Source organism: Ahaetulla prasina, chromosome 15, assembly GCF_028640845.1.
Source record: "Ahaetulla prasina isolate Xishuangbanna chromosome 15, ASM2864084v1, whole genome shotgun sequence".
NCBI classification, from domain to species: domain Eukaryota; kingdom Metazoa; phylum Chordata; class Lepidosauria; order Squamata; family Colubridae; genus Ahaetulla; species Ahaetulla prasina.
In genome coordinates this window covers 16,015,746-16,028,089 of record NC_080553.1, presented here as the reverse complement: position 1 = coordinate 16,028,089, position 12,344 = coordinate 16,015,746, and the positions used below count along the sequence as shown (strand labels likewise).

The window sequence follows — 12,344 nt, the reverse complement described above, 5'->3', positions numbered from 1 at the left end:
ATTTCACAACCGGTTAATGTTGCTATGCTCAAAAACTATGATGAGCATTTCCAGTGGGCGTCTCCTTACCTTCTGAAACTGCTCGGTCTTCTCACTGGCCATTTCCTCCACGGAGGACAACCTGGCTCTAGAACTCTTCAGCTGGAGCTTCAGAGAAGACAGCTGGTCTTCTAAGCAGCGCGTTTGGTCCCTCAGCTCTTCTCGCTCACTGACCAGACGAGACACCTGATGGGGACAGAAAAATCTGGCGATAGGAAAGTTGGAAAAATAATCGGAAACACTGAATTTTGGAGAGGGGGGAATGTCCGCCCCCCCCCATCCCCAAGTGTTCTCCTAGCTGTTCCCAAACCACGAAGCAGACTCCTTGTCCCGACAAAAAAACCCTTTTTATTAAGTTACTGTGAATTCCTCTCATTCACATCCAGCAAAGTCTTTCAAGGGAGAATTTACGGTCAGAGACCTTATCAGGCTCGGAGTGCTGCCAGGCCGATATCTTCAAAACTTGGCAAGGAGTCTCGGAGAGTCACAAACCAATTAAGCGAACTAATTGTCTCCTGCAAACTCCCTTCCCCCTTCGCTCCTCTTTTATTCCCTCTGGGAGGGGCCCTTCATTATCCACCTGTGGCCTTACTCCCAAGTCGACCCTTGTTCTTTAGCTGTTCCTTTCATATGGCAACTCTGCGCATGGGCACGCCGGGAACAGGCTCCAGCTGTTCTTCTGCCTCACTGATGTCTGATTCCGAAGGCAGCTGACAACTGTCAGACGGCCCTGGCCCCCTCTCTGCCTCTGATGCAGAGCCCTCATCAGAGCCTTCCCCAGACTCTAGGACTGGCCCATGTTCCTCCCCAACCTCCTCACTGTTCGAATCTGCTGCCAGCTCCAATGGCCGCCGACGGGCCACAACACCAACGAACATTTTTGTTTACATAAAAGTAGAGGTCAAAATTGACCCTAAGTAAATCAAAGCAGGGCGAACGACTGTGATTTGTTAGCTTTTGGCTTCAGACATGGTGGCTTTTCCATCTCTGGAGGTTTCGTAGAACTGGACAGCCTCTTCTCATGATTGATTTCATTGGCTTTCCAATTAAAACAATCCAGACTAGATAAACTCCTCTATTAAAGATAGTGGCAGGAGGACGTCCTTGTTGTGACTCCAGCCCCCGAACCTGGCCCCATGCCCGAAAGTGACTCTGAGAATGAGGGGGAAGGGCCGGTAAGGTTTACTTTGGGAGCACCGATTTCTTTGGCCTGGCTCCAGGAGTCAAAACCAGACCAGTTGGAGGATGTAATGAGGCCGTTATCCCCTGATTCCTCCTTTCCCCCGGCTACGCCTTCAGACCCAGCTGACGATAATAATATTCAAGCTTGGATCGACCCACGCTTCAGAAGATTAGAGAGGCGGCATTATCAAAGGGAAGGATGGGGCAGGAGCCCCACCCCACAGGATATATAAGGAGCTTTGGGACTGCTCTCATTCCACGGGAAGCAAAAATTAGCTGAACCATTTCAAAGAGAGCTGAAAGTCTTGCTCAGCGAGTCATTTGTTTGAATTTTGGCAGGCAGCTGCGATTTCTCTGCCAGGACTGATAAGAGCTGTGAATCCACTGGCTGAAGGCCAGCTCGTTGATCCGAAGTGGGGAAGGAGACAGAACAGTCCTTGGCTGAAGGGAAGAGAGAAATCCCCCCCCACAGATGTGCATCCTTCCTCACCTCCACCTGCAGGGCCCCGTACTGCCTGCCCTGCCGCCTGAGGATGCTGAGCTCTTGCTCCAGTTCCACGACTTCCTTCAGGCAGATCTCCCGCTTATATTCCAGCAGTATCAAATCAGCCCTGTAGCAGGAAAGAAGGACGTAACAGAACAATAGAATATCAGGGTTGGAAGGGACCATGGAGGTCTTCCAGTCCAACCCCTGCTCAAGCAGGAGGCCCTATATCACTTTGGATAAATCTCTTCTTAAAAGCCTCCACCCACAACTTCTGAAGGTTCCACTGGTTAATTGTCCTCACTATCAGGAAATTTCTCCTTAATTCCAGGTTGCTTCTCTCCTTGATGAGTTTCCACCCATTGCTTCTTGTTCTACCCTCAGGTGCTTTGGAGAAGAGCTTGACTCCCTCTTCTTTGTGGCAACCCCTGAGATATTGGAACACAGCTATCATGTCTCCCCTAGTCCTTCTTTTCATTAAACTAGACATACCCAGTTCCTGCAACCGTTCTTCGTAACTTTTAGCCTCCTTATAGCAATAGCACTTAGACTTAAATACCGCTTCAAAGTGCTTTACAGCTCTCACTAAGCAGTTTACAGGGTCAGCTTGCTGCCCCCAACAATCTGGGCCCTTATTTTACCAGCCTCAGAAAGATAGAAGGCTTCGGACCTAAGCCATGTTTACCACCTTGTCATTTTAGCAATGGATCTCAAATATCTGCCTCAGGGTTGCCCTCTTCATTTTCTGTACTTGTAATAAGTATCAGCGGACTGATACCTGGCCTTCTCCACTTTATCCTGATGTTCCTCCATTTGCAACTCCAGTCTCCTTGCCAGCTCCTGGCGCTCCTGTAGGGCTTCCTGAAAATTTTCCAGCTCCAGAGCCATGTGCTGGGAGGAGAAAGAAGAGGAGGAGGAGAAGTTAGAGTAGGTTTTTGGAGCAGAAGAAGGAAAAGGAGGAGGAGGAGAGGAGGAGGAGGAGGAGAAGAAGAAGAAGAAGAAGAGGGAGGAGGAGAAGGAGGAGGAGGAGGAGAAGGAGGAGGAGGAGGAGAAGAAGAGGAAGGAGGAGAAGGAGGAGAAGAAGAAGAGGAAGAGGGAAGAGGAGGAGGAGGAGGAGGAGGAGGAGAAGAAGAAGAAGAAGAAGAAGAAGAAGAAGAAGAAGAAGGAGAAGGAGAAGGAGAAGGAGAAGGAGAAGGAGAAGGAGGAGAAGAAGAAGAAGAAGAAGAAGAAGAAGAAGAAGAAGAAGAAGAAGAAGAAGAAGAAGAAGAAGAAGAAGAAGAAGAAGAAGAAGAAGAAGAAGAAGAAGACGACGACCACCAGTTAGCTCCACAGTGAGTCTGAGATTCTCGAGGTACCCCTTCCTCCCACTGCCAGGGTATCCTGAATAGACCTGGTTTAGCTTGTAGTTTCCTGCTGTGGCTTCCTTCCAGTTGGGAGCCCACCTCCTGAAGTTGCCAGAAGTCCTCCTGCTTTGGCCGGTCAGCTGTGCAAACCCCTCTTCATCTGCATCGGAGATGCTGGAGCTCGAGGACCTAAAACAAACCAAAAAAAAGCATCGCATCGGTACAGCATGATGAGTATCAACCCTGACAATGATGCTTTCTCAATGAATACAAGCAAAGCTATTCTCTGAAGCACTTGAAAGGCAGCACAAGAAGCAACGGATGGAAACTAATCAAGGAGAGAAGCGACCTAGAACTAAGGAGGAATTCCACTAAGATTTGAATGCATGGTTTGTGGCTTTCCAGCCTCAGAGGAAATATACACAGGCAGAGGTTTTCGTCGGGCAAATGGGTCTTCAACTCTTCCTCTTAGCCCTCAGCTGCTTCTGTTGTCACCCAGGCCCAAGTAGGTAGTAGGAAACTCAGTCAGTGTAAAAACAAACAAACTTGATTCGAACAACTCATTTTCAGCGTAGTCCAAACTAAATTAAAGCAAATTCCTCCCAACACAAATTCCTCAGTCCTATCACCAAACTTGGTCTAATTAGGCACATTGCCAAAGGCCTTTCTTGGCAACCGTTCAGAAGACGCCGATACGAAAGAAATGCAGCAAGACAAAGCTATCAAGATTGTTTTCCGGAAAAGAGCCCAAACGCCGTTGCTGGTCTTTTAAGCCTTATGGGGGGGGGCAATCATCTCCGGGCCTTACTCCTGAGTCGTCCTCTTTGCTTGAGCTGCTCTTGCCTTCTGGCAGCTCTTCTCATGCGTGCATTAGGAACAGGCTCCTCCTGTTCCTCTGCCTCACTACTGTCAGCCTCTGGAGGCTCCGGAGTCCGCACATCACTCCCCGATGGCCCTGGCCCCACCTCTGCCTCCGATGCAGAACCCTCATCCGGGCCTTCCCCAGCTTCCAGGACTGGCCCACGCTCCTCCTCAGCCTCATTGCTGTCTGACTCTGTTGCCAGCTCTGCAGGCTGCTGGCGGACCACAACAGCTTCCATGGTCTCTGCTTTTCCCTTTGCCCAGGGACGCTCACCTCCATGGATCACTTGGTGGCAGCAAGGACTTCATCTTCACATTGTGGCCAACAGCTGTTGGGGAAAAGAGACCTGATTTAATCTAGATTTCCAGAAAGAGAGAAAAATTCCCACCAGTTCCCAACCCGAGAACCGCGAACTGAGAAAAAAGAAGGGAGGGAAGACCCTCCAAAGCACACACACACACACATCAAAAACGATTTCAGAACACATCTTCTCCAGAAGCCAACACCCAGATAAGCAGGGATTAACACCAGACAAACAATCAAGGAGAAAGCAATCCCAATCAATGAACTAGCAAGGAGAAAACCCAGACCAACACTAGGAAAGCAAGCTACTGTACCCTGTTTCCCCGAAAAGAAGACATCCCCTGATGATAAGCCCAATAGGGCTTTTGAGCCTATGCGCTAAAATAAGCCTCCCCCCTGAAAATAAGACCTCCCCGAAAATATTTAAACGCAGAGCTGGAAATCAGGTAAGACGTCAAGAACGAGACCCATCTTGCTCCATGTGCCCCAAAATAATAAGACCTCCCTGAAAATAAGGCCAAGCGCTTATTTCAGGGTCCAAAAAAATATACATAAGAAAGGGTCTTATTTTCAGGGAAACACGGTATATAAGTAGAGGGCAAACCCCACATGGACTCACACTGATGATGTTACCTGGCTGGGTAATGAAACATCTGCAAACAAACCACTCAGCGGACCCCCAAGGATTCCACCGTCCAACCCTGAGCTACAGAAATTCTCTTCTATTGGTATGATATCTTGGCCAACTCACTTTCTCTCCTCTCTGGAATTTCACCATGGACTTCAGGGCTCGAAGCAACAACCCAGGCCTCCCTGAGTCTTCTGGCCAGCCCTGGAGTCTTCTGAGCATCTCTTGGACCATGAACGATTCCGGGATCCGTTCCCAGTCCAGACGGAGACAGACTCGCCTTTCCGCCAAGGAGTTCGGCTTTCGGAGGATAGAGACAGCGAGGCAGGAGGAACCCTTGATCTTCTCCATCAAGAGGTAGCAAGTGATTTCTGCAGCATCCTCCAAGGGGCTCTCCTCCTGGGTGGTCCGATGAGGTCTTCTCAGGGTGGCTGACCTCTGCTCTCCTTGGCGGGACTCTATTTTTTGACGTGGTTCTTCTGGCCCTTTGCCAGGACGACAGAGGATCTCCAACGACCAACCGGTACTTTGAGCTTCTAGTGATGTTCTGTCTCGGTTCGGAAGATCGTTCTAGTTCTTTTCCTCCTCGCTCTAATTCCAGGAATCCACTTTTCCTGGAGACCGCCTCTTCTTCTCTGGAGCTCTGGAGCTTGGCGTGATGATTCCTCTTCCACGGTTGGCCTCCCCTTCCTATATCCGTTCCACTGGAGCTCTTGGCAGAACAGTTTTGCCTACGGGCAGATCGTTTTTCTCCTAGGGACGCCATGTTCTTGACTCCATGTTGAGTAAGACTCTGGAGTGGACCTCCTCTGGAACGAGGAGACAATTCTTGGCTCTGTTTCTCCACGGATGCTTCTGCTGGCACCTGCTTGCTTGTAGGCTCCGATCGGAGAGGATCCGAAACAGGGTGGAGAGATCTTAAAGTTGGACCAGGAACGGCCATCTTGGACAAGACGGTGGCACTGGATGTGGGTGGCCTCACGTCTCTGGGGCCTGATGAAAGACCAGAAGGTGCCTCATCCTCATCAGAGCTCAGCAGCAGATCCACCAGACCTTTGTGGAACTCGGCAGCCAAGTCTTCGGTGCAAATGGACTCTGATCTACTCGGGGTCTCCTTTGAGTCAGGGAGGTGCAGAAGTCCATCTCCTCTGCAGTCCATCTCCCGAGAGGACACGTCTCTGTCCCCACCTGCATTTGTCCTGCCTGGATCTGCAAGGAGAAGGAAGCAAACTGAGAATCTCGGTCTGTTGTCAGAATCCATTCCCGTGAAATCTGATCATGATACCACTTTATAAGGCCTTGGTAAGGCCAACCTTGGAATACCGCGTCCAGTTTTGGTCGCCAATACAGCTCGTCTGTCTGGAATCCACACTGTATATCGGACAGTAACACAATTGAGCGGGTCCAGAGGTATTTCACGAGAAGAGTCCTCCACTCCTCTACTCGCAATAGAATCCCTTATGCCACCAGACTCAAAATTCAGGGCTTGGACAATCTGGAACTGCATCACCTGTGGTCTGACCTAAGCATAGTACACAAAATTGTCTGCTACAACGTCCTACCTGTCAACGACTACTTCAGCTTCAACCGCAATAATACACAGGCAAACAATCAATACAAACTCAAGGTAAACCACTCCAAACTCGATTGCAGAAAATATGACTTCAGCAACAGAGTGGTCAACGCCTGGAAGGCTCTACCCGACTCCATTGTTACATCCTCAAACCCCCACAACTTCAACCTTAAACTGTCTACTGTGGACCTCACCCCATTCCTAAGAGGTCCGTAAAGCGGGCGTGCATAAGCACACCAGGGGGCCTATCGTCCCTGTCCTACTGTCCCCATTTATCTGTAGTCACTTCCTTTGTTTATGTTTATGCTTATGCTTATACCTATACCTGCTATCTTGTACATGTTTGACAAATCAATAAAATAAAAGGCTCACCCAGTGGTGGGATTCAAATAATTTAACAACCGGTTCTCTGCCCTAATGATTTCTTCCAACAACCAGTTCACCAAACTGCTCAGAAAGTTAACAACCGGTTCTCCCGAAGTGGTGCGAACTGGCTGAATCCCACCATTGGGCTCATCCTGGGAGCTTTCTCACTGGCGAGTGACAGAATTAAATCTAGATATTCCTGGGCTTTGCCTCCGGCCAAAGGACGCATCAAACCAGTGGTTAAATCTGAACTGGTTTACTACCGGTTTGCTGGCTGTGGAGAACCGGTAGTAAAAAAATGCTAAAAAAGTAAAAAAAACAAATTCCGACGATCTTGCGTCGCTCCCCTGATTGTCAGAACTTTTTTTTTTTTACATTTTTTACTACCAGTTTGGCAAACCAGTAGCCTTTTTTTACTACCGGTTCAGGGGAACTGGACCCAACTGGGAGCATTTCACACCTGCATCAAACAACACAATTTATGGAGCAGCAAAAGAAGGACCATGTGTTGTGTCTGAGCCCCCCCCAAGCCGGGCCCCCTGCCAGAAAGTGACTTTCTTTTTTTTACTACCAGTTTGGCAAACCAGTAGCCTTTTTTTACTACCGGTTCAGGGGAACCGGACCCAACTGGGAGCATTTCACACCTGCATCAAACAACACAATTTATGGAGCAGCAAAAGAAGGACCATGTGTTGTGTCTGAGCCCCCCCCCAAGCCGGGCCCCCTGCCAGAAAGTGACTTGGAAAGTGAGGGGGAAGGGCCATCAGGACTTACCTCGGGAGCACCGGCTTCCCTGGCTCAGCTCCAGGAGCCAGAGGCAGGCCAGGTGGAAGAGATAACAAGGCCTCCGTCTCCTGACTCTTCCCCCCCAGGCCACGCCTCCAGATCCAGCTGATGGCAATCAGGCCTGGCTGGACCCTAGGTTTTGTAGGCAGGAGAGGCGGGAATAACAGAAGCAGGGGTGGGGCAGGCCTAGGAAGTGCTGAGTCATGGAGCCACACCCCACAGGATATAAAGGCAGCAAGGGCTGCTATGCCTCTTCGTAGCAGGCAAATCAACTGATTAACTAAGAGCTGAAGTACTGTTTGTTCCTGGGTGACTCATCGGCGTCGAGGGAGATAACAGAGACACTTGGCAGACGCTCGCTCGTTTGCTGCCAGAGCTGATAGTGCCAGCTAATTAAGCCATCTCTCGGACGGAGGTGAGGGGGGACAGAACACCATGGGTCGGATTAGTTAGTAGAACACGAATGCTCGGCCCATTCAAGGTGACAGGCAAGAACTGAATTCCTCTTGGCCCAGGAACCCCAACAGAAACGAAGCACAAGATCTGACCTGCTCTTCTAGAAGTGACCTCAATCTCACCGAGGCCTTGAGGAGCATCCCAACTGCTTCCCTTGATCCTTGGTCCAGATGATCCCTGTGGGGCAAAGGTAGCAAGTTATGAAGAGGCGTATTTCGCAAGGAGGACAGGCTAGAAGCAGCCAAGAGGGACAAAACTCAGAAGATGCTGCAGAACTTTGGGCAGGGCGAAAGAGACATTTCGGCGACGGTGGTACAACACGGCAAAAGATCTAACTCCTTCATCCTCCCACCACCACCATCTAAGCGTGGTTAAGTCTGCCCAGCTGGTCATGGGGCTATTCTGGCTGGTGGGGGGGGGGAGGTCTTTTTGGGCCCTCCCTGTATAGAACCTGCTAATCAGGAATGCCACGTGTCCCAAAAATGCTTTTTCAAGACACCATTGGACTTTTCTGTTTTTTTTCTTTGAAGATGTTTCACTTCTCATCCCAGAAGCTTCTTTCGGAGTCTTCTTTCGTTGGGGGGCGTTTTTTTTTTTTTTATTTGCATTTATATCCCACCCTTCTCCAAAGACTCAAGGCAGCTTACACTATGTCAAGCAATAGTCTTCATCCATTTGTATATTATATAAAAAGTCAACTTATTGCCCCCCCAACAATCTGGGTCCTCATTTTACCTACCTTATAAAGGATGGAAGGCTGAGTCAACCTTGGGCCTGGTGGGGCTTGAACCTGCAGTAATTGCAAGCAGCTGCTGTTAATAACAGACTGTCTTACCAGTCTGAGCCACAGAGGCCCAGAACAGCGTTCCTTGGAACCCTGACACTGAGGACTTTTGCATTCCAAATTCTAGGAAGGACTCTAACCCTAACCCTAACCTTCCAAAGGCCATTTGACGTGCGATGGACAAAGTTCTCTCCCTTGGTCAGCTAAGCGCCAACTTAGGTGTCAGGTGCTGGGGGTTCGCCGGGGTTCGGGAGAACCTTTCGCTAAGATTCTGTGCAGTTCGGAGAACCCCCAAATCCCACTCCTGGCTGGCCCCGCTCACCCCGCCCCTCCCAGGAGTCCCCACGCGGCCCGTTTTGGATGCAGGTAAGTGCAGGGTACGCGCGGAGGCTCGGGGAGGGTGAAACACGGGCCTACCGGAAGTTCAGGAAGGGCAGAAACGGTCCCGTTTCCAGCCTCCAGAGGGCCTCCAGAGCCTGGGGAGGCGGTTTTCGCCCTCCTGGTGGCTCAAGGAAAGCCTCCAGAGCCCAGGGAAGGCAAATCCCTCCCGCACCGTGGTGCGGGAGGCCAACTAAGCCACGCACACCATCACCACGTCCATCCAGCAACAGGGCAGAGGAACCCCTTGCTAAAAAATTTTGAAGCCCACCCCTGTGGGTGCACAGACCGCAAGGTACAGCTGACTTACCTGCAAGGAGCTGAGCTGAGTGTCAATGCGATCTAGCAGGAAATTACAGTGATCCTTGGACCAGGGGCTGGACTTCTTCGACAGAGGGACCGCCGTCTGTCTCATCACTTCTGAGGGATGCCGAACCGTGGTTGAGGTTTAGGGGTACCGCCAGTTCTGGGCAGCCAAAATCCAGAATATCACTAGATGGCTGTCGTGTCCCACTCCTCCGCTGACGGCCGGGTCAGGGAAATCCGAATCAGGCTTGCCTCTGCAGCTCTGCCCAAAGTCCTAGCAAAGTCCTCAGAGCAGGCAGGAGACCAGTAAGTGACTTCAGCAAGATAAGTTCGACTTTGCCTGACTCAGAGACTGCCAGAAAGCAGATCCTTTATATAGGCCATGGGGTGTGGCTCCATGACTCAGCACTCATTAAGGCCTGCCCCTCCCTTCCTTCTGTTGCCTCCGCCTATCCAGTCTTCTGATGCGAGGGTCACTCCAATCAGCAGCTGTTGGAAATAAACTTTCCTCAGGCTCACATGCTGTGGAGGAGGGGGAGGGGTCTAGCTGTCTGTTTGCCTGGGCATGGAGCCAGGGCTGGGGCCGGGGATGCTCCTCCTCTGCAGCCTGCTTGGGCATGGAGCCAGGGCTGGGGCCGGAGATGCCCCTCCTCAGCCTGTCTGGGCATGGAGCCAGGGCTGGGGCCGGGAGGACATTCTTCAGCGTTCGGAAGCAGATAAGCAGACCCCGGCTGCGGTGAGAGCGGGCAAGACACAACAATGGCCGTTAGAGCGAACTTTTGTTCCTCTCCAATGGTTGGCCATGCAGCCCAGGCTAATAGCCCCCCCCCCCAATCCCAAAGCTGCTTCTCCCCCCACCACCACCAAGAGGCCACTGGACTTTCTGTTTTTTTTTCTTCTGAAGACGTTTTGCTTCTCATCCAAGAAGCTTCTTCAGCTCCGAAGGAGAACTGAACTGAGAACGGAAGAAGCTGCTTGGATGAGAAGCGAAAGGTCTTCAGAAGAAAAAAACCAGAAAGTCCAGTTGCCTCTTGAAAAAAAATGCCCCTTTTGGGACACCCACGACCTGGACGACTGAGAATCTCGGGAGACATTTCTATTCCTCGCAGACAAGCTGGTCATTTGCATCCTTTTTAGAGAGCTGTCGAGGCCACTTGCAGGTTTCTCGGTGTCCTCAGGGTCACCTCCGTGTGGCCTCAATGGCCTACTCAAAGGATGCTAATGACCAGCTGTCTGCAAGGAGTATAAAGCCTTTCATTTCCCCACCATCCGATCAGAGCTGAAGAAGCTTCATAGAGGAGAAGTGAAAGGGCTTCAAAGAAAAACCAGAAAGTCCAGTTGCCTCTTGGAAAAAAAAGCACCTTTGAGACAATCCATCCATCCATCCATCCATCCATCCATCTAATCTATCTATCCATCTAATCTGTCTGTCTGTCTGTCTGTCTGTCTGTCTGTCTGTCTATCTATCTATCTATCTATCTATCTATCTATCTATCTATCTATCTATCTATCTCATTTTTCTCTATCATCTATCCTATCTATCCATCTAATCTATCTATCCATCTTATCTATCTTTCAATCATCTATCTATCAATCATCTATCTATCTATCCATCTTATCTATCTATCAATCATCTATCTATCTATCCATCCATCCATCCATCCATCCATCCATCCATCTAATCTATCTATCCATCTAATCTATCTATCATCTAATCTGTCTGTCTGTCTGTCTGTCTGTCTGTCTGTCTGTCTGTCTGTCTATCTATCTATCTATCTATCTATCTATCTATCTATCTATCTATCTATCTATCTATCCATCCATCCATCCATCCATCCATCCATCCATCCATCCATCTAATCTATCTATCCATCTAATCTATCATCTAATCTGTCTGTCTGTCTGTCTGTCTGTCTATCTATCTATCTATCTATCTATCTATCTATCCATCTTATCTATCTATCAATCATCTATCTATCTATCTATCTATCTATCTATCTATCTATCTATCTATCTATCTATCTATATCATTTTTCTCTATCATCTATCCTATCTATCCATCTAAACTATCTATCCATCTTATCTATCTATCAATCATCTATCTATCTATCTATCTATCTATCTATCTATCTATCTATCTATCTATCTATCTATCTATATCATTTTTCTCTATCATCTAATCTATCTATCCATCTAATCTCTCTCTCTCTCTCTCTCTCTCTCTCTCTCTCTCCCTCCCTCCCTCCCTCCCTCTCTCTCCCTCTCTCTCTCTCTCTCTCTCTGAATCTCCAGAGACATAATAGGCAAAAAGTGTATCCGTTAATGTTCGGTGGGGAAGCGCAGTATCCTGAGACACCTAGGCACAAAGGCGCACAGATTCTGCTTTGGGGCAGGGATCTCTCGGCCTTCATGCCTTCAATTGCGGCTGGACCCCACTTCCTTCGGCCACCCCTTTCCGTATCCCCGGCCGACCTTTTTTCTCCCACCTAGAACTGCGCAGGGGTCTTAGCAGCGCACGTGCGAATGGATCCGATTCTCTAGGCTGGGCAACTTTTCTTTAAGATGGAAGAACTTTTATTTTAAGGGACGCAAGTGGGGAAATTACTCGCAACAAGTATTTCCAAAAAATACCCAGCAAAGACTCGAGACGGACTACTCACCCGCTGCTTACAAGACCCGCCGCGCATCGCTTTGCCCGGGAAAAAAGCTTCGTTTACAACTATGGAACGTCCCGGGCCGGGGTTGCCTAGCGACCTTGGAACGCGGAGCAGCTTCGGCCCTCCCATTGGCGGAGAGGCTCATCCGTTGCCTAGGAACGGCACACGGCGGACTCTCGGAAAGAGCCGCGGGAAGC

At 49.7% G+C, this 12,344-nt stretch overlaps 1 protein-coding gene across 1 annotated transcript in view; it reads right to left on the bottom strand.

Moving 5' to 3' along the window:
• Nucleotides 1–12,344, bottom strand: part of LOC131185500 (uncharacterized) — a 27,214-nt gene extending 14,870 nt beyond the window's left edge. Inside the window, exons 1-9 of the mRNA XM_058157993.1 lie at nt 12,151–12,344; nt 9,495–9,979; nt 8,115–8,199; nt 4,965–6,050; nt 4,184–4,238; nt 3,096–3,237; nt 2,484–2,596; nt 1,712–1,832; nt 70–225 (exon numbers count right to left, since the gene is read on the bottom strand). Of these exons, the coding sequence (XP_058013976.1) occupies nt 70–225; nt 1,712–1,832; nt 2,484–2,596; nt 3,096–3,237; nt 4,184–4,238; nt 4,965–6,050; nt 8,115–8,199; nt 9,495–9,599 (1,863 nt within the window). The 5' untranslated portion in view covers nt 9,600–9,979; nt 12,151–12,344. The remainder of the gene's footprint in view (nt 1–69; nt 226–1,711; nt 1,833–2,483; nt 2,597–3,095; nt 3,238–4,183; nt 4,239–4,964; nt 6,051–8,114; nt 8,200–9,494; nt 9,980–12,150) is intronic.